General features: G+C 48.3%; 1 protein-coding gene across 1 annotated transcript in view; it reads left to right on the top strand.

Moving 5' to 3' along the window:
- The window catches only part of snd1 (staphylococcal nuclease and tudor domain containing 1), a 320,313-nt gene that overhangs the window by 242,553 nt on the left and 57,307 nt on the right, over nucleotides 1-20,453 (top strand). The window contains exon 18 of the mRNA XM_045722231.2: nucleotides 8,791-8,932. Coding sequence (XP_045578187.1) covers nucleotides 8,791-8,932 — 142 coding nt within the window. The remainder of the gene's footprint in view (nucleotides 1-8,790; nucleotides 8,933-20,453) is intronic.

The raw sequence follows: 20,453 nt of genomic DNA, 5'->3' as shown, positions 1-20,453 counted from the left end.
CCTAGTGGGGATGAGGTAGTGGTTTATGTCCTGACCTGAGTGAATACCTTGTGGTTGGACGATTGAATTGGAGGAATGGTGCATGTTTGTTATTGAATGTGGGATTGGGAACTAGGTCTGAATGTTTTGAAGTTCAGGTGAACATGTAGCCTGTATTTACTTTATTGAATCTTCTTGGGGGGCTTCGTCTCGTGTCTCCCATCAAACAAGCATAGTTTGGGCTCAGTTTGTTTTCTCTGGGTGAGTGTTTGGTGACGAACGTTCGAGGTTCACTCATCATTTAAGATGTAGACTCGAAGGGAAACGTGGCAAGAGAGCAGCCATTTATTTAATGAGGCTTTCACTTCTCAAGGCTCCTTCATTAGGAACGTAATAGAGGCTGACATTGATCTGCAAAGGGAACTTTTATTAATAAAAAGCACTTGTATTGATTTCTATTGTTTGCAGTGCACTATTGGATAATGAATTAACAATGAAACTACATATGTGGGTGGTGTAACTGGAGAGAGGCTGCTCGATACTCTCTCCCTACGTTCGTTCTCTTCCAGCTACACAGATATGACTAGCTTTTCCACAGCTGCGTATTTTCTAAATGTCAATTACCTCAATTGCTAACGAATAGTGCTGTACTTTGTACATTGTGTGATAGGTTTGAAAACATGTTTCAACAGGCTGCAAGTGAAGTACTTGAAATTTAGGGCAAAGGCTTCTGGGTAGAATAGTTTGATAAAACCCGTATGAGACAAGTAAGCTAGTGTATAGCCTACACCAGAGAAGGAGTAGCAGGGTTGTTGGAAATGGTTTAGACTGAAGCTGATGTGGAGGTCTGCGGGCATTACATTTTACATTTTAGTCATTTAGCAGACACTCTTATCCAGAGCGACTTACAGTAGTGAATGCATACATTTCATACATTTTTCTCCGTACTGGTCCCCCGTGGGAATCGAACCCACAACCCTGGCGTTGCAAACACCATGCTCTACCAACTGAGCCACACAGGACCACATGTCCTACCTCGAGTGATAGTTCATTGTGTAGTGTAGAACAGAGAATGACAGCAGTGTGGATTCATCCAACCTGTGTGTGTGTGTCCTTGTGCACCCTACTACCCTCATCTCACTCTTCTCGTGTGTGTGTGTGTGTGTGTGTGTGTGTGTGTGTGTGTGTGTGTGTGTGTGTGTGTGTGTGTGTGTGTGTGTGTGTGTGTGTGTGTGTGTGTGTGTGTGTGTGTGTGTGTGTGTGTGTGTGTGTTTGTATGCCCCAGTGAGTGAGTGTGTGTGTGAGTGAGTATGCCCCAGTGTGTGTGTTTGTATTCCCCAGTGAGTGAGTGTGTGGGTATGCCCCAGTGTGTGTGTGTGTGAGTGAGTATGCCCCAGTGTGTGTGTTTGTATTCCCCAGTGAGTGAGTGTGTGGGTATGCCCCAGTGTGTGTGTGTGTGAGTGAGTATGCCCCAGTGTGTGTGTTTGTATTCCCCAGTGAGTGAGTGTGTGGGTATGCCCCAGTGTGTGTGTGTGTGAGTGAGTATGCCCCAGTGTGTGTGTTTGTATTCCCCAGTGAGTGAGTGTGTGGGTATGCCCCAGTGTGTGTGTGTGTGAGTGAGTATGCCCCAGTGTGTGTGTTTGTATTCCCCAGTGAGTGAGTGTGTGGGTATGCCCCAGTGTGTGTGTGTGTGAGTGAGTATGCCCCAGTGTGTGTGTTTGTATTCCCCAGTGAGTGAGTGTGTGGGTATGCCCCAGTGTGTGTGTTTGTATTCCCCAGTGAGTGAGTGTGTGGGTATGCCCCAGTGTGTGTGTTTGTATTCCCCAGTGAGTGAGTGTGTGGGTATGCCCCAGTGTGTGTGTTTGTATTCCCCAGTGAGTGAGTGTGTGGGTATGCCCCAGTGTGTGTGTGTGTCTGTGCTCTGGGTGTTGATGGAGATTTGGTCTCCCCCAGGCCGAACACACTCTATTGGAATTGACATGCTGTCACCTTTAATCAATGTTCCCAATCTCCCCATCCCCCTGGTTCCGGGGGTGTGTGTGTGCACACATGATCAAGGCAGTGTGTGTGTGTGTGTGTGTGTGTGTGTGTGTGTGTGTGTGTGTGTGTGTGTGTGAAAAAGGGAATTTTCTGAATGTAATGTCTCTTAGTCTGTCAGGACATTCTAAATGACCTCCCATTCCAGTCTATACCAGTACTGCTGCAAGCCCTTCCAGACTCACGTCTCCTCTCTTCACACTCTGCAGTGTTTTTTTTACTTCATTCGCTATTAGTTAGTTCATTTGAACATTTCTTTGCACGTTTGTATATAATGCCGGTTGGGGTTTTAGTAAAACAGTCAGTCTACTCTTCAGTACCTCCAGGGGTTTGGCTGTGACATCTGCAAGGCACAGTTCACCCTTAGGCTTTGGTTCCGCTATCTCTTACCATTTGTCACTACTGACTGTTCATGCTTCACTAGCATAGCATGATTATCCCATGTTAAACCCCATGCCATGTTGACCTGGGTGTGTTAATAACATGCTGATACCAGTGTACTCAGCCATACCCATCAGTCACTATGGCAGCAGTGTGCTGTAGGGGCCCTACTCTGAACGGTGGGGGCTACTGATTATGATTACACATGTGCAACACAGCCACAGATTTTACTGTGTGTCATACATACACCTGCTGTACAAAACATTAAGAACACCTGTCCTTTCCACGACACAGACTGACCAGGTGAATCCAGGTTAAAGCTATGATCCCTTATTGATGTCACCTGTTAAATCCACTTCAATCAGTGTAGATGAAGGGGAGGAGACGGGTTAAAGAAGGATTTAAAGCCTTGAGACATGGATTGTGTGTGTGCCATTCAGAGGGTGAATGGGCAAGATAAAAGATTTAAGTGACCTTGAATACGGTATGGTAGTAGGTGCCAGGCGCACCGGTTTGTGTCAAGAACTGCAACACTGCTGGGTTTTTCACGCTCAACAGTATCCCGTGGTGATCAAGAATGCTCCACCACCCAAAGGACATCCAGCCAACTTGACACAACTGTGGGAAGCATTAGAGTCAACATGGGCCAGCATCCCTGTGGAACCATCACCAGCATCACATCATTCTTGTGGCTTCTGTCTGTCTTCCATCATGGGGGAGACCATTACAGCAATGGACCCTGCCTTCACATTATCCAGTAGGTCTCAGTTTTCAACCGTGTGTGCATGTATGTCTGCGTGCGCGTGTGTGTGTGCGTGCGTGCGCCGGCTACACATCATTCAGCGGGGTACTGAGGGTCACAGTCCTAATAGCTTGCTACTTTACCCCTCATGGTGTTTCCTTTTGGAACACTGTTATTGTCCTTTTGGAACACTGTTATTGTCCTTTTGGAACACTGTTATTGTCCTTTTGGAACACTGTTATTGTCCTTTTGGAACACTGTTATTGTCCTTTTGGAACACTGTTGTTGTCCTTTTGGAACACTGTTGTTGTCCTTTTGGAACACTGTTGTTGTCCTTTTGGAACACTGTTGTTGTCCTTTTGGAACACTGTTGTTGTCTTTTTGGAACGGAACACTGTTGTTGTCGTCCTTTTGGAACGGAACACTGTTGTTGTCGTCCTTTTGGAACGGAACACTGTTGTTGTCGTCCTTTTGGAACGGAACACTGTTGTTGTCGTCCTTTTGGAACGGAACACTGTTGTTGTCGTCCTTTTGGAACGGAACACTGTTGTTGTCGTCCTTTTGGAACGGAACACTGTTGTTGTCGTCCTTTTGGAACGGAACACTGTTGCTGTCGTCCTTTTGGTTTGGGACACTGTTGCTGTCGTCCTTTTGGTTTGGGACACTGTTGCTGTCGTCCTTTTGGTTTGGGACACTGTTGCTGTCGTCCTTTTGGTTTGGGACACTGTTGCTGTCGTCCTTTTGGTTTGGAACACTGTTGCTGTCGTCCTTTTGGTTTGGAACACTGTTGCTGTCGTCCTTTTGGTTTGGAACACTGTTGCTGTCCTTATAGAACCGTTTTCCTTTTCAGGAGTAGAGGCCTGATGATTTACTGTCTCTGCTTTTTGGAGCCGGACACAGGGAGCTTGGAATCCTAACTCCTCTCGCTCCCTCACGTCTACTGTGTCGAAGCAGCAACAGCAGTCACATACCTGCATTCAAGTGGAACAAACAGGAATGGTCGGTTGCTCACGGAAGGTCATCCGCCTGGGGCACAGCGGGGGAGAATGTGTTTGGGGCGAGCACCATGTGGAAGGCCACTTCTGCATCGTCGTTGTGAAAGCAGCTCTGTGATTGGCATTCTGTGTGTGTTCTCTCCTCCTGTTCCCTTGCCACTGCGGCAGCGTGACGTGGGCCAACGTGTCAGAGGTCACTTGGCCTGAATCGTCATGAACGACTCCCAAACCCCCACAGAGACGCCACCACGGTGACAGTTGCCACGGTAATGAACAGTGACACGCTAATCTGTGTCACTCGGATTGGTCCTGCAGGTTTGATTAAAAGCCCGGACATGTCATTACCCTCTGCTGAAGCCCCATTGCATTATGGGTATTGACTCCATTAATATCTAAGGGAAGGATGGAGAAAAAGAGAGGAAAAGCCCAGTGGAAGTTTGTGAAGCGTGGCCATGTTTGGGTCTTAATTAATTCCTGGTCAGTCGTATCCACAATTTTTTTTTTTTTTTAAATGTCCCTTCCCTTTATTTGGCACCACGAAGAAGCAATTGAATGTAATTAGGTGGTTTGGCCCAGTCTTTTGTCTCCAGGTGGGCAGGGCACCCGCCAAGGCTCGCTCGGCTGGCGCTCTGTGTCACTTGTTGTATAATAAATATATATATATTTTTTTTAATTCAAGGTAGCAGGCAGTAAGCCGACTCATTGCAGTAGTGAAATGGGCCTGTAAATGTCTTACGCTGCACACGTCAGATGTAATTGGTTAGTGCTAGCATGCCGAAAAAGGCCTAGAAAACACAGGGTGTAATTAGCCTACCATGCTAACATGCTGACCACACCACACATCGCGTTACATGCGCCAGCATTGCGAAATAAATGTACACATACATGTTATTCAGTAATTTCATCCAAACTGATCGCACGCGTCAATGAGCGTCTGCGTAGCCAGGCACTAAAATAGAACTTGGTTTTAACGCTTGATGTGCTGCAAGTCTCATCTCTCCCATCTCCTCTGGTTTTTAGGAGCATATACCCACGTGGGTGATTGAAAGATGAACTGAGGTCCACACTCCAGTCCAGTTGGTGGTGGTAATGCACTGTAAAGTTGGTTGCCAACCGCCATATAAAGTCCAAAGAAGAAGAAGAAGCCTGAAGGAGGAGAGATTACTAGAAACTAACTAGGTTTCCTCTTTTATCTGTGGATTAAATGTCGGATTAGAGAACACGTGTGACGTAAAAATGGGTCAAAATTCTACAAAGACCCAGAAAAAAAAGACCTTATGCATTTAATGTAAAATAACAACCCAATGTTTATATCCCAGGACAAATTAGCTAGCAACAGCAAGCTAGCTAGCGAAATGGCCGTGAATGTTTAATGCTTTTCGACCTGTCCCCAAATTAATATAGTTGGTTCAGAGTTCATTTTGATATTTTAACCTGCGTGTCCTGATTGCATCTGGTGTGGATATACAAAATCAACATGCACACGATGGCACACGCAGACTCACCCCCGTGCCTGGTCTAGTCAGCATGTAACACTGCTCAGAGGGAGAGAGAGACCTTGTGAAGGTAATTAGCTGATGATACCACACAGTTAAATAATTAGCCAGCTGCTAAAAGCTGGTGACAAGCGGTACCAGAGCGAGAAGTCTGGGACCAAAAGGCTCCTGACCAGCTTCAAGCCATAAGGCTGCCTAGTCTGGGACCAGAAGGCTCCTGAACAGCTTCAAGCCATAAGACTGCCTAGTCTGGGACCAGAAGGCTCCTGAACAGCTTCAAGCCATAAGACTGCCTAGTCTGGGACCAGAAGGCTCCTGAACAGCTTCAAGCCATAAAACTGCCTAGTCTGGGACCAGAATGCTCCTGAACAGCTCAATCCATAAGACTGCCTAGTCTAGGACCAGAATGCTCCTGAACAGCTCAATCCATAAGGCTGCCTAGTCTGGGACCAGAAGGCTCCTGAACAGCTTCAAGCCATAAGGCTGCCTAGTCTGGGACCAGAAGGCTCCTGAACAGCTTCAAGCCATAAGACTGCCTAGTCTGGGACCAGAATGCTCCTGACCAGCTTCAAGCCATAAGGCTGCCTAGTCTGGGACCAGAAGGCTCCTGAACAGCTTCAAGCCATAAGGCTGCCTAGTCTGGGACCAGAAGGCTCCTGAACAGCTTCAAGCCATAAGGCTGCCTAGCCTGGGACCAGAATGCTCCTGAACAGCTCAATCCATAAGACTGCCTAGTCTGGGTCCAGAAGGCTCCTGAACAGCTTCAAGCAATAAGTCTGCCTAGTCTTGGACCAGAATGCTCCTGAACAGCTTCAAATCCATAAGACTGCCTAGTCTGGGACCAGAATGCTCCTGAACAGCTTCAAGCCATAAGGCTGCCTAGTCTGGGACCAGAAGGCTCCTGAACAGCTTCAAGCCATAAGACTGCCTAGTCTGGGACCAGAATGCTCCTGAACAGCTTCAAGCCATAAGGCCTCCCTAGTCTGGGACCAGAAGGCTCCTGAACAGCTTCAAGCCATAAGGCCTCCCTAGTCTGGGACCAGAAGGCTCCTGAACAGCTTCAAGCCATAAGACTGCCTAGTCTGGGACCAGAAGGCTCCTGAACAGCTTCAAGCCATAAGGCCTCCCTAGTCTGGGACCAGAAGGCTCCTGAACAGCTTCAAGCCATAAGACTGCCTAGTCTGGGACCAGAGGGTTCCTGACCAGCTTCAAGCCATAAGGCTGCCTAGTCTGGGACCAGAAGGCTCCTGAGCAGCTTCAAGCCATAAGGCTGCCTAGTCTGGGACCAGAGGGCTCCTGAACAGCTTCAAGCCATAAGGCTGCCTAGTCTGGGACCAGAGGGCTCCTGAACAGCTTCAAGCCATAAGGCTGCCTAGTCTGGGACCAGAAGGCTCCTGAGCAGCTTCAAGCCATAAGGCTGCCTAGTCTGGGACCAGAATGCTCCTGAACAGCTTCAAGCCATAAGGCTGCCTAGTCTGGGACCAGAAGGCTCCTGAACAGCTTCAAGCCATAAGGCTGCCTAGTCTGGGACCAGAATGCTCCTGAACAGCTTCAAGCCATAAGGCTGCCTAGTCTGGGACCAGAAGGCTCCTGAACAGCTTCAAGCCATAAGGCTGCCTAGTCTGGGACCAGAATGCTCCTGAACAGCTTCAAGCCATAAGGCTGCCTAGTCTGGGACCAGAAGGCTCCTGAACAGCTTCAAGCCATAAGGCTGCCTAGTCTGGGTCCAGAAGGCTCCTGAACAGCTTCAAGCCATAAAGCTGCTAATTTCATTCTTATTTTTTGCACTGACTCTCTTGCACAGGTTCGATGTACAGTCACTGGACTCTAACCACACACTCACACATACTCCAACACACACAAACACACAACGCGCACACATGTGCATATTGATGCCACATACACACACATACATTTAAACTCTTCACATGCTGCTGCTACTCGCTGTTTATTATCTATGCAGAATAACATTTATCCAACATAGTAATATCTACCTTGTACCCCTGCACATTGACTCGGTGCTGGTACCCTGTGTATTTAGCCAAGTTATCGTTACTCATTCTATTTATTCCTCGTGTTATTACTTTTTCTAAATAAATCTCTCTGCATTGTTGGAAGGGCCTTTAAGCATTTCACTGTTAGTCTACACCTGTTGTTTGCAAAGCATGTGACAAATAACATTTGATTTGATATCACTACACTATATAAAAACCACAAACATCTTTTTTAATGTTTTACCTGCAAGTAAACACAACAGCCTGCGGTGGAAATGAAAGGAGTAGAACGAGCTGTGTTGTGGTGTTAAACAAGAAAAGGAGACTTTAGTTGTTGTGAAGTTGTGTTCCACTTGTTCTCCCTGGCACTGGGGTTCAGTGACCCCATCACAGGAGCCTCAGAACATCAGCTGGTGGAGAGATGATTAGGCAGCTCTTGTCATCCTGTCCTTCGCACGCGTGTGTGGCTGTTTTCATGTGCGCATGTGTGTGTTTTCGTGTGTGTTTGTGCGTCCATAGCGTCGACCATAGTGTTTGATTTGTGGCCCCAAGCGGAGCACTCTTCCCTTAATGAGCCTCCTGCCCTCCTGACAGAGGGCCAACCTTGGAGAGGAGCTGACCTGGTTTCCACACCAAAAACACTCTAGAGGATGGTGAAGAGAGGGAAAGATGGAGAGAGGGAGGGAGAGAGAGAGGTTGTCCCACAGGGGATTGGTGTTGCTGTTAGATAACAGACCCATGCTTCTCTGGTCTAGGGGTTGTTTGTTCTAGACAGTATTTCCCTTTGGCATCAAAACAGGGCGTGAATCAAGTAATGGGAGTCATTTAGGAGTGTAAATGAATTGTTCTGTTAGAGTTGGCAGTGATTAAAGTAGTAGTTTGGTGTCTGGTTTGGGTTTGTTTTGAGTATGTTAGATGTTGGATCATGTGACGTATAATAAGGAACTGGCATGCTTAGCTGGAGGTTTAGACATGAGAAATGTCCTTTTTGCTGTGTTCTTTAGTCAAGACAGTGGACTGAATATTATGTCATTTGTCCTACAAGTTGATCCCCAATTTAACGAGAAAGACCTCATATTAATGATATCATTATATTACACATAAGAACAGGGCGTGTTCTGTCATGCTTCACCCTAATCATGTGACCCCCCCCCCCCCCCCCCCAGATCTGGGCCAACTACGAGGAGAAGAAGGTGGAGGAGGTGGTGCACGTGATGGAGGAGAAAGAGCGCACAGCCAACTACAGAGCTGTATATGTCACCGAGATCACGGACACCATGCACTTCTACACCCAGGACGTGGAGACAGGTGGGTGTGTGTGTGTGTGTGGGGGGGTTGTCTGATATTTTGACTGGGTTGTTTTGGTTTGTGTGTGTGTGTGTGTGTGTGTGTGTGTGTGTGTGTGTGTGTGTGTGTGTGTGTGTGTGTGTGTGGCGTGCGAGAGACGGGACTAGCACGAGGTTGGCTTCATGGATGACGGGCAGTTCTGCCCCACAGCCCAGACTGTCTCTCTCTGCTCTCACATGTATCTCCCTTCTGCATCCTCCACCTTCCTGCAGAGAAACACACTGACGTTCTGCTTGTTTTTGCTTCTGAAAGACTGGAATAAATCACCAGATTAGTCTGTCATTCCCCAGTGGAGGGAGGGAACGTTTGAGACAGAATAAATAACAATCCCAGGTGTCTTGGCGTGGCTGCACCTGCCATCACCCTCCTCCCCTCACGCGATGCATTATGGGTCGGTGTGAGGCGAGGTCCATAGTTTAGCCCTCTGAGCTTAAAGAGGTGATCTAGTGTACAGCATCTCCTGTTGCTGTTGTACTAATGGTCATCATTGTTCTCTCTGTGGGCTGCCAAGGTTGTGTGTGTTTGTCTGCATCTTTGTGTTTCTGTCTGTGTCTGTTTGCATTCTGTGTGTGTGTTGTGAGCGACAGTGTGTTTATGTAGGCCTGTTAGCCCGAGCCCAGTGAAGCAGCACTATGGCCAGCCACTCATGTAATTACTACTAACCCATCCAACCCCCTGCCATCGACAGAGGGAACCAACCCTCACATTTTATATCATTATCATTCTTCTAGCTGACCCAGACTCAACCCCCTCCACTCATCCACAGCCCAAAGGCATTACAAATGTACAATGTTAAGGGACGTCTTTCTTTATGGTTCTCCTTAAAAAACAACCTTCTTCCCGTTAATATTAATGTTCTTACCAATGTTTTCTACACACTCGGAGTAATGTGTTCAGACACAACATAGCTGGAACGGTTGTGTGTGGCGTCTCATGTCTAACAACATGCTGGTTAGTGTGTACACTACACACTACAGCCGTAGAGAGCGTCTTTCCCCTTTTGGCTCCTTGAATTGGACGGGAGGCTGTGATTGAATGGTCCCATGCCTCGTGGGAACGAGGGGTTGGTTGGACAGAGTAGGGGTTAATGAGCGTGTTGCATCATCACACATACTCAAAGACACTTTGCTTTTATTGGTTCAATCACTCTCTTTCTCTCTCGGTCATTCACTCAATCACGCATTCACTAGTGTGTTCCATAACGAGGTGGGGGTGGGTGGGGGTCTCACTCCCCCTCCCGTTCATGGGGTGGCAGGTAGCCTCGTGGTTAGAGCTTTGGGCCAGTAACCGAAAGGTTGCTGGATCGAATCCCCGAGGTGACAAGGTAAAGATCTGTTGTTCTGTCCCTCAACAAGGCAGTTAAGCCACTGTTCCCCGGATGTCCATTAAGGCACCTCTCTGATTCAGAGGGTTGGGTTAAATGCTGAAGACACATTTCAGTTGAAGGCATTCTGACTAGGTATCCCCCTTTCCTTTTTCCAGTGCCACTTGACTTTGGCAGAGGCCATGAAATTGACTTTCGTCATCAGTTAATTCGTCTTAATGCGATAATTAATCAATTTGCATTCATTTAGAGCCAATCTGAGCCCTGCGTCGCCGTGAGCGTGACAATCCTATCAGGTTGGAGCGTGGCAGCCTTTGGCAGCCTTTGGCACCCGACATAACCCCTCACTAATACTACGTACGTACACGCTACCCATCCCGGAGATGTTCAGGTGTTGGAGCGTGCTCAGAACAGATCTTCTCCTCCTGCTGATCCCCCTCGATGTAGCTGCATATATCCCCCACGTCCCCGGAGGAAGTTATGTAGAGCGCTGATGATGTGCCATGTAACCTATGTGATCACCGTGACGACTAGTGTGATTGACAGGAAACACACCGTCACAGACAGGGTTGATTAGCCTGATAACAGTCGGAAGCGTGGAAAGCGCATGTGAAGGACCAGAACAGGATAGAGACACACACGTTAGGTTTAGGAAACGTAGCTAAAGCAGCAGCTCGGCTGGTAATACTGCAGTCTTTGCGTTCAAACACAGTTTTAGTCATCTTTCATTTTCTTTCTTCATGATTTCAGATGAACCAGCAATGTGGGGCCTTTTTTTTGTTTTTAATTGGCCGATGTTTCCCACCGAGCGAGTTATGTGCTCGTTAGGAAAAACAGGATTGTTATTTTCAGCAGGCAAGCAAATATGACCAGAATCACCCCATGTGACCCTCTCCCTCGCTCTCTCCCTCCTATCCTCTCTCTCCTTCTCTTATCCTCTTTTCTTCTCGCTCTCTCCCTCCTACCCTCTCTCTCCTTCTCTTATCCTCTATCCTTCTCTCTCTCTCCCTCGCTCTCTCCCTTCTACCCTCTCTCCTTCTCTTATACCTCTTTTCTTCTCTCTCTCTCCCTCGCTCTCTCTCTCTCCTTCTCTTATCCTATTTTCTTCTCTCTCTCTCTCTCCCTCGCTCTCTCCCTCCTACCCTCTCTCTCCTTCTCTTATCCTCTTTTCTTCTCTCTCTCTCTCGCTCTCTCCCTCCTACCCTCTCTCTCCTTCTCTTATCCTCTATCCTTCTCTCTCTCTCCCTCGCTCTCTCCCTTCTACCCTCTCTCCTTCTCTTATACCTCTTTTCTTCTCTCTCTCTCCCTCGCTCTCTCCCTCCTACCCTCTCTCTCCTTCTCTTATCCTATTTTCTTCTCTCTCTCTCTCGCTCTCTCCCTCCTACCCTCTCTCTCCTTCTCTTATCCTCTATCCTTCTCTCTCTCTCCCTCGCTCTCTCCCTCCTACCCTCTCTCCTTCTCTTATCCTCTTTTCTTCTCTCCCTCCCTCGCGCTCTCCCTCCTACCCTCTCTCTCCTTCTCTTATCCTCTTTTCTTCTCTCTCTCTCTCGCTCGCTCTCCCCCCCCTCCCTCCCTTCCTTCCACATTAAGGCCCACAGCCCCTTGAAGAGCACTTCAAAGCCCAGGCCCAGTAAATTCTAACAAGCCGAGTGCTTTGCAATTTCATGACATGTTTTTTCAGAGACGGCAGAATTTATAATGTAGGGGGAGGGGGTCATATTAGAAATACTATGAAGATTGGTTTTTGATAATGACATAGCTTTCTGTGTTGTGGTTAAGTTGGTCCTAAGGCGCCCGGCACCGACAAATTGCCGTCAAACAGTGGCTCCAGAGGCTGTTTCTGAAATAGAGGGGTTTTGCCAGGTTTCCCCCTAACCAGTGTTTATTCCCACCTTTCTCAGAGAGCAGGGATCTCCCTAAATGTACAGCCCCCAATGCCACACCATACACTATTATGGAAATGGATTCTGACACATATAGGATGCTGTGAATTCATCACCCGCAAATAGATGTTCTGGCTTCCTATATTCTTTCCGTACTGTAGCAGAATTCTGTACGAGGCAAACAGGTCGACCACAACAGACAGCAATCTACCTGAGAGAGAGTTTTGACCTTGTCTCTCCCCACCTTACCTGCTCCTCTCTCTCTCCCTCCCTGTCTCCCCCTCACTCCTCTCTCTCAAGCTTAAGTGTTTTAAGATCAGAGGTGAGAGGTCAGGCAAGTTTTCTTTTGTTGGCAGGTGCCGTCATCACTCCATTTACTGTCTGGATAAAAATATGCAGCTGGGGCGAAGGCTCCTTGACCGACCTTGAGGCGCTGGGCGAGCCGTGCGGGACATAGGAGTAAATCCAAAGGGAATCAATCCAGTGTGTTTCACCCTCCTCTCTTTTCAAAGGGGTTGAAGACACACTGTTATAAAGTGTAAATAAAACTCCTAGCTCTCATTAGTTCCATTGTGCTCTGTTCTGTTCATACTCTGCCTGTGGTCACTGTGTCTCACATACCAAGAGAAGATAGTAGGCTGTATTTTCATCTTCTCTTAAGCTCCCTGATGTCTCTTAATGGTCCCTGAACAGTGAAGCAAAGTGCACAGTATTATCTTTACCATTTCCTTTATTCTCGGGGGGGGGGGGGGGGGGTTGCGACAGTTTTGCTTTTGAGAATTTTTTTTATTAGTCAGATTTAATTACTGAAAGTGTGTGTGTGTGTGTGTAAACGTGTGGTAGAATTTGTTGGGAAAGGAATTTTCCTGTCTGGGGAAATGCCTTGGATATCATACAATTTCTCATCTCTCTCCCTCTCCCCATCCCTCTCTCCTGAGACTATTTGTAATTACTCTGAGGGGAACCTGCATAAGATATCTGACCTTGGACACACTGAAAGACAGAGGCCGCTCTATGCAGCTGAGGAAAGTGACAGGCTACTAAAACACTGTTAGTTTTCCTCTGTTTTGCAGCCGAGGGATTGTGGGTGTTAACAAAAGATATTTGGATTTTCTGTCTCTAGCTTGGCCCTCTTTACCTGCCCATGACTGTAGAGCATTGAGAATTATTTTTAGTCTAGAGCTATAATATCAAGATCGTCCAGGACTGAAATTCAGGCCCACCAAGCCTCAGCCTGGCCCAGACCAGACTTAGGAGCAAAGAGCTGGCAGCGCTACAGCCTGGCCCAGACCAGACCAGAGTTAGGAGCAAAGAGCTGGCAGCGCTACAGCCTGGCCCAGACCAGACCAGAGTTAGGAGCAAAGAGCTGGCAGCGCTACAGCCTGGCCCAGACCAGACCAGACTTAGGAGCAAAGAGCTGGCAGCACTACAGCCTAGCCCAGACCAGACCAGAGTTAGGAGCAAAGAGCTGGCAGTGCTACAGCCTGGCCCAGACCAGACTTAGGAGCAAAGAGCTGGCAGCGCGACAGCCTGGCCCAGACCAGACCAGAGTTAGGAGCTAAGAGCTGGCAGCGCTACAGCCTAGCCCAGACCAGACCAGAGTTAGGAGCAAAGAGCTGGCAGCGCGACAGCCTGGCCCAGACCAGACTTAGGAGCAAAGAGCTGGCAGCGCTACAGCCTGGCCCAGACCAGAGTTAGGAGCAAAGAGCTGGCAGCACTACAGCCTAGCCCAGACCAGACCAGAGTTAGGAGCTAAGAGCTAAGAGCTGGCAGCGCTACAGCCTGGCCCAGACCAGACCAGAGTTAGGAGCTAAGAGCTGGCAGCGCTACAGCCTGGCCCAGACCAGACCAGAGTTAGGAGCTAAGAGCTGGCAGCGCTACAGCCTGGCCCAGACCAGACCAGAGTTAGGAGCAAAGAGCTAGCAGCGCTACAGCCTGGCCCAGACCAGACCAGAGTTAGGAGCTAAGAGCTAGCAGCGCTACAGCCTGGCCCAGACCAGAGTTAGGAGCAAAGAGCTGGCAGCCGTGCAGCCTGGCCCAGACCGGAGTTAGGAGCAAAGAGCTGGCAGCGGTACAGCCTGGCCCAGACCAGACCAGAGTTAGGAGCTAAGAGCTGGCAGCGCTACAGCCTGGCCCAGACCAGAGTTAGGAGCAAAGAGCTGGCAGCCGTGCAGCCTGGCCCAGACCGGAGTTAGGAGCAAAGAGCTGGCAGCGGTACAGCCTGGCCCAGACCAGACCAGAGTTAGGAGCTAAGAGCTGGCAGCGCTACAGCCTGGCCCAGACCAGAGTTAGGAGCAAAGAGCTGGCAGCCGTGCAGCCTGGCCCAGACCGGAGTTAGGAGCAAAGAGCTGGCAGCGGTACAGCCTGGCCCAGACCAGACCAGAGTTAGGAGCTAAGAGCTGGCAGTGCTACAGCCTGGCCCAGACCAGACCAGAGTTAGGAGCTAAGAGCTGGCAGCGCTACAGCCTGGCCCAGACCAGAGTTAGGAGCAAAGAGCTGGCAGCGCTACAGCCTAGCCCAGACCAGACCAGAGTTAGGAGCTAAGAGCTGGCAGCGCTACAGCCCAGACCAGACCAGAGTTAGGAGCAAAGAGCTGGCAGCGCTACAGCCTAGCCCAGACCAGACCAGAGTTAGGAGCAAAGAGCTGGCAGCGCTACAGCCTAGCCCAGACCAGACCAGAGTTAGGAGCAAAGAGCTGGCAGCGGTACAGCCTGGCCCAGACCAGAGTTAGGAGCAAAGAGCTGGCAGCGCTACAGCCTGGCCCAGACCAGAGTTAGGAGCAAAGAGCTGGCAGCGCTACAGCCTAGCCCAGACCAGACCAGAGTTAGGAGCAAAGAGCTGGCAGCGCTACAGCCTGGCCCAGACCAGAGTTAGGAGCAAAGAGCTGGCAGCGCTACAGCCTGGCCCAGACCAGACCAGAGTTAGGAGCAAAGAGCTGGCAGCGCTACAGCCTGGCCCAGACCAGAGTTAGGAGCAAAGAGCTGGCAGCGCTACAGCCTAGCCCAGACCAGAGTTAGGAGCTAAGAGCTGGCAGCGCTACAGCCTTGCCCAGACCAGAGTTAGGAGCAAAGAGCTGGCAGCGGTACAGCCTAGCCCAGACCAGAGTTAGGAGCTAAGAGCTGGCAGCGCTACAGCCTGGCCCAGACCAGAGTTTGGAGCTAAGAGCTGGCAGCGGTGCAGCCTTCCAATGAGTGGAGTGGTTCCCCCAACCAGGTGCCACTCTGTCCACATTATTCACATTCTACCTTTACGCCCAGCAGCTGTCCTCCACCTAATAATGCTGGAACACCACTCAGTCAGTCTCACTCCTTCCTACTATCATGCTGGTATTCAATCTCTCTCTTGTTCTGTTGCTAAGTCTATCTTTCTCTCTCTTGTTCCTTATGCTCTGTGGTTCGGTCTCTGTTTGTTTTTTTCATTCTCTCTCCTTATGTCTCACTCACCTCTCGCTATCTCTCTCGCTCTCTCTTTCTCAAATGTTCCCCTCATTCAGTGAAAACCTAGGGGTTTGAAAAGGTCCCAACGCCCCAGAACTGTCCGCCACTGTGGAGTGCCTTAACGTGTGACGGCACACATTGTTTTTGGGAGCAGTCAACGGGGGGCCTCGTAACACTGGTGTGCCAGACCATTAGCATTTGCCAGTATTGATGTCAATAAGAGGACATTCTCTATCGATTTGTCCGAAAGGGAAAGCAGGGGCTCTAACCAGGCCTTAATGTGAAGCAGCGAACTAGGGCCATCTTAGAAACAGCTCTCCACTCCTGGGCTGTGTTCATTAGGCACCAAATGGAATAAAACAGATTGAAACACGGAGGGTCTTCCTGGCCAATGCGAAATGCAAATTTTTTGTGTTCAGTTGCGAAATGTTTGAAAATTTTTTCCATTGTGTGCTCAAATGAACACGACCCTGCTTAATGCGGACGGAAGATGGCTGGATAAACCTCAGTGCACATATGCAAGTCCCTGTTCCCATGTGAGCCTCTGTAGAGGATGGCTCGTTGTTTCCCCCCGCCTACCGCTGGCCTCTGTGTTTTGAGGACATGGTCATCCTAGAGAGGGCAGTAGTTTGTCATGGTCATGATTTTATCCTCACATCTCTAGGCCGTCCTTGTTTCACCGGGTCTATATTATTCAGTCGTGCTGAACTACGTCTTGTTTCTCTTCAGCTGGTCTGTAAACAGCTGTGGTGACACTCCACACAAACTGCAGAGGCCACGGCTGTAGAAAGCAACACCAAACTCAAGCAGGGAGAAAAGCAGACACTGCAAGTTTTATTTGTTTTCTTAACTCCCCACCACCGCGCCGGATGATGCAATATTTAGCGGTCCTCGGATGAGCTTTACCGCGAAGGCATTCATTGTAGAATTTGAATGGAAGTGAAGATTGAAAGGTCAGATCACCTGTCTGCTCAGCTGTAGCACGGTTTGTTCTGAGGGGTGGTTTTTGGAGGGAGCAGGACCCAATCCGGCTTGGTCTTAGTGCTCTGGTTTCACTAGTAACCAGAAAGGCAACGCTGGTTACCTTGTGTGGCGGTGAATCGCTCTTCTCTTGGCAACGAACCCAGTTATACTCTTCTCCTCCAAAGTACAAGTACATGTAAACCCTCCCAATGCGGCACCGCACCCGGGTGTATTGGGTGAAAATCCGCATTAGCCTCACTCGACGAGGCGTCAATGGGAGTGTAGAGATGCAGGAGAAAAGTCACAGATGCTGCCTCTTTGTCTCTTCTGGGCTTTCAAATGACAGAAAGTGTAATTTGGTGGAGAGGGCCCCCTCTCCGACTGCCAGGAGGGGGAGAGGAAGATTGAGAGAGTGCTGTGCGATGCGACTCTGAAACGCTCTTCCACAGGCAGAGTGGGCATTAGTGAGGCTCAGCCATCATTTGTTTTTTATGGCGGCTTCGCTCCACGCGCAGCGGCTGCCGACACTTTCTCCCAACTGGTGCCGAAAAAGAGGAGTAAATTGCTCCCCATAAAGCCATTTTACCTCTCCCCCCGCATCTCCAGTACCTCCTTTGTCTGTGTTGGGGTAGGTTGTCTGTTATCATTCAGCTCGTGTGTGTGTGTGTGTGTGTGTGTGTGTGTGTGTGTGTGTGTGTGTGTGTGTGTGTGTGTGTGTGTGTGTGTGTGTGTGTGTGTGTGTGTGTGTGTGTGTGTGTGTGTGGTGTGTGTGCAATCAGCAGTGTTCTTCCCGTTCCCACCTGGAAGTTCTTTAACACAAGCCGCCATCCCCCCCAGAGGATGAAGCCTGTCCAAACCTCATGCATATTTAACTAGCAGGTAGAGTTAGCACTGTGTGCGTCAGCCTGGTGTCATCATTCAAACTGCCCGAGCACACACACCGTATGCACACGTCAGAAGCGGCAGCGTTACAACTACTAAAATAAGCTAGTTCAGACACCAGTGCCTACAGTGAGGGAAAAAAGTATTTGATCCCCTGCTGATTTTGTACGTTTGCCCACTGACAAAGAAATTATCAGTCTATCATTTTAATGGTAGGTTTATTTGAACAGTGAGAGACAGAATAACAACAGCAAAAATCCAGAAAAACGCATGTCAAAAATGTTATAAAATTATTTGTATTTTAATGAGGGAAATAAGTATTTGATCCCTCTGCAAAACATGACTTAGTACTTGGTGGCAAAACCCTTGTTGGCAATCAGAGGTCAAACGTTTCTTGTCGTTGGCCACCAGGTTTGCACATATCTCAGGAGGGATTTTGTCCCACTCCTCTTTGCAGATCTTCTCCAAGTCATTAAGGTTTCGAGGCTGACGTTTGACAACTCGAACCTTCAGCTCCCTCCACAGATTTTCTATGGGATTAAGGTCTTTAGACTGGCTAGGCCACTCCAGGACCTTAATGGGCTTCTTCTTGAGCCACTCCTTTGTTGCCTTGGCCGTGTGTTTTGGGTCATTGTCATGCTGGAATACCCATCCATGACCCATTTTCAATGCCCTGGCTGAGGGAAGGAGGTTCTCACCCAAGATTTGACGGTACATGGCCCCGTCCATCGTCCCTTTGATGCGGTGAAGTTGTCCTGTCCCCTTAGCAGAAAAACACCCCCAAAGCATAATGTTTCCACCTCCATGTTTGACGGTGGATATGGTGTTCTTGGTGTCATAGGCAGCATTCCTCCTCCTCCTCCAAACACGGCGAGTTGAGTTGATGCCAAAGAGCTCCATTTTGGTCTCATCTGACCACAACACTTTCACCCAGTTGTCCTCTGAATCATTCAGATGTTCATTGGCAAACTTCAGACGGGCATGTATATGTGCTTTCTTGAGCAGGGTGACCTTGCGGGCGCTGCAGGATTTCAGTCCTTCACGGCGTAGTGTGTTACCAATTGTTTTCTTGGTGACTATGGTCCCAGCTGCCTTGAGATCATTGACAAGATCCTCCCGTGTAGTTCTGGGCTGATTCCTCACCGTTCTCATGATCATTGCAACTCCACGAGGTGAGATCTTGCATGGAGCCCCAGGCCGAGGGAGATTGACAGTTCTTTTGTGTTTCTTCCATTTGTGAATAATCGCACCAACTGTTATCACCTTCTCACCAAGCTGCTTGGCGATGGTCTTGTAGCCCATTCCAGCCTTGTGTAGGTCGACAATCTTGTCCCTGACATCCTTGGAGAGCTCTTTGGTCTTGGCCATGGTGGAGAGTTTGGAATCTGATTGATTGATTGCTTCTGTGGACAGGTGTCTTTTATACAGGTAACAAACTGAGATTAGGAGCACTCCCTTTAAGAGTGTGCTCCTAATCTCAGCTCATTATCTGTATAAAAGACACTTGGGAGCCAGAAATATTTCTGATTGAGAGGGGGTCAAATACTTATTTCCCTCATTAAAATGCTAATCAATTTATAACATTTTTGACATGCGTTTTTCTGGATTTTTTTGTTGTTATTCTGTCTCTCACTGTTCAAATAAACCTACCATAAAAATTGTAGACTGATCATTTCTTTGTCAGTGGGCAAACGTACAAAATCAGCAGGGGATCAAATACTTTTTTCCCCTCACTGTTTATAGCAGATCTGATAAAGACGCCGGGAAAAACATGTACTAAATGGAAATGAGTCTTCTGAGACCTCCCAGAATAAGTGTTGTTTTTAGGTTAGTTACACATTTCCCTGGATGTGCTCCTTTCTAGATGCCGCTGCGTGCGTCTCATATATTTGAATATTGAGCTGATTACAGCTGGTGAAATGTTGCCTCTTTCTGCGCTTCTCCTGTTCTTGTTTTTTTTGTTCCCCTTTTTCTCTCTTTGGGTGTCCTGAATTAGAGTTTCTGCATAATTTGGAAAATGCTTAACAGTGATTTTGTGTTTAGTTTCTTCATTTGGGAAGGGAATTGGAATTATCCTAGCTTTTTAGTAACCATTTAGCAGTGATTCTCTAATCTGTTCTCTGGTCTTCTGTTTCATTCTGGATGGGATGATTTCTGTTGTTGATGGTAAGGATTTGGTCAAATAGGATTCCGCGTGGCCTTCGGTCGAGTGCGGAGGACAACATGATCCAGTGTTTTCATTGCTTTTTGTTTTCTTTCCGCTAGTACCCCTCATTCGCCACACCACAGCCAAATGTTATTTTAATCAACCCCAACTAAAATCATTTTCTCTTCTCTAAAGCCTAATCGCTTTCTCCGTTCCGCGCGGGGCATTTACAATGTAATTACATATGATTTACCAACAGCTGCAGCCATAATGGCGCATAAACAAATTACAGAACAGAGTGAGAGAAAAGAGAGGGAAGGATGAGAAAAGAGATCTGGAACAGTCTTCACTTTATGTGGATCAGTGCTTTTGCAAACTAGCAAATACACAAAGCGAGGCCTGTCACTCTGGAGACTTATTAGCCTCTTACACTGAGACTACAAATTCCTAGATTTGTCTTTTTGTTTTCTTCAAACCAACATGGAACTGGGACTCTCCTTACTACATACGTCTCCTGGTATTCTTCCTAGCTTGATTTGGCTTTGCCAGAGATGCATGTTGCAGATCTCTCTGGGTTGCTGAAGGCAGGAAACTAACCGTAGGCGTTGGTTCACTGGACACTCACAGGGTTTATCTTTAGATTTCTCCGCAGTGTATGCAAACAGACAGAGGGAGATGTAGGCTGTTTTATGTTTTTTACACATCGGTTGGGTTGGAATGATGTTCTTTCAGGCTGAAAAAAGGAACACTTTGCCTGTGTGTTTACCTGTGTGTGTGTGTTTACCTGTGTGGGTGCATCTATGCTTGCCAGAGTGCTAATGTATGTGTCTTCATTCCTCTCTCTCTC

Source organism: Salmo salar, chromosome 07, assembly GCF_965601325.2.
Source record: "Salmo salar chromosome 07, fSalSal1, whole genome shotgun sequence".
Classification (NCBI taxonomy): Eukaryota; Metazoa; Chordata; class Actinopteri; order Salmoniformes; family Salmonidae; genus Salmo; species Salmo salar.
This window is presented reverse-complemented; position numbering and strand designations above follow the sequence as displayed.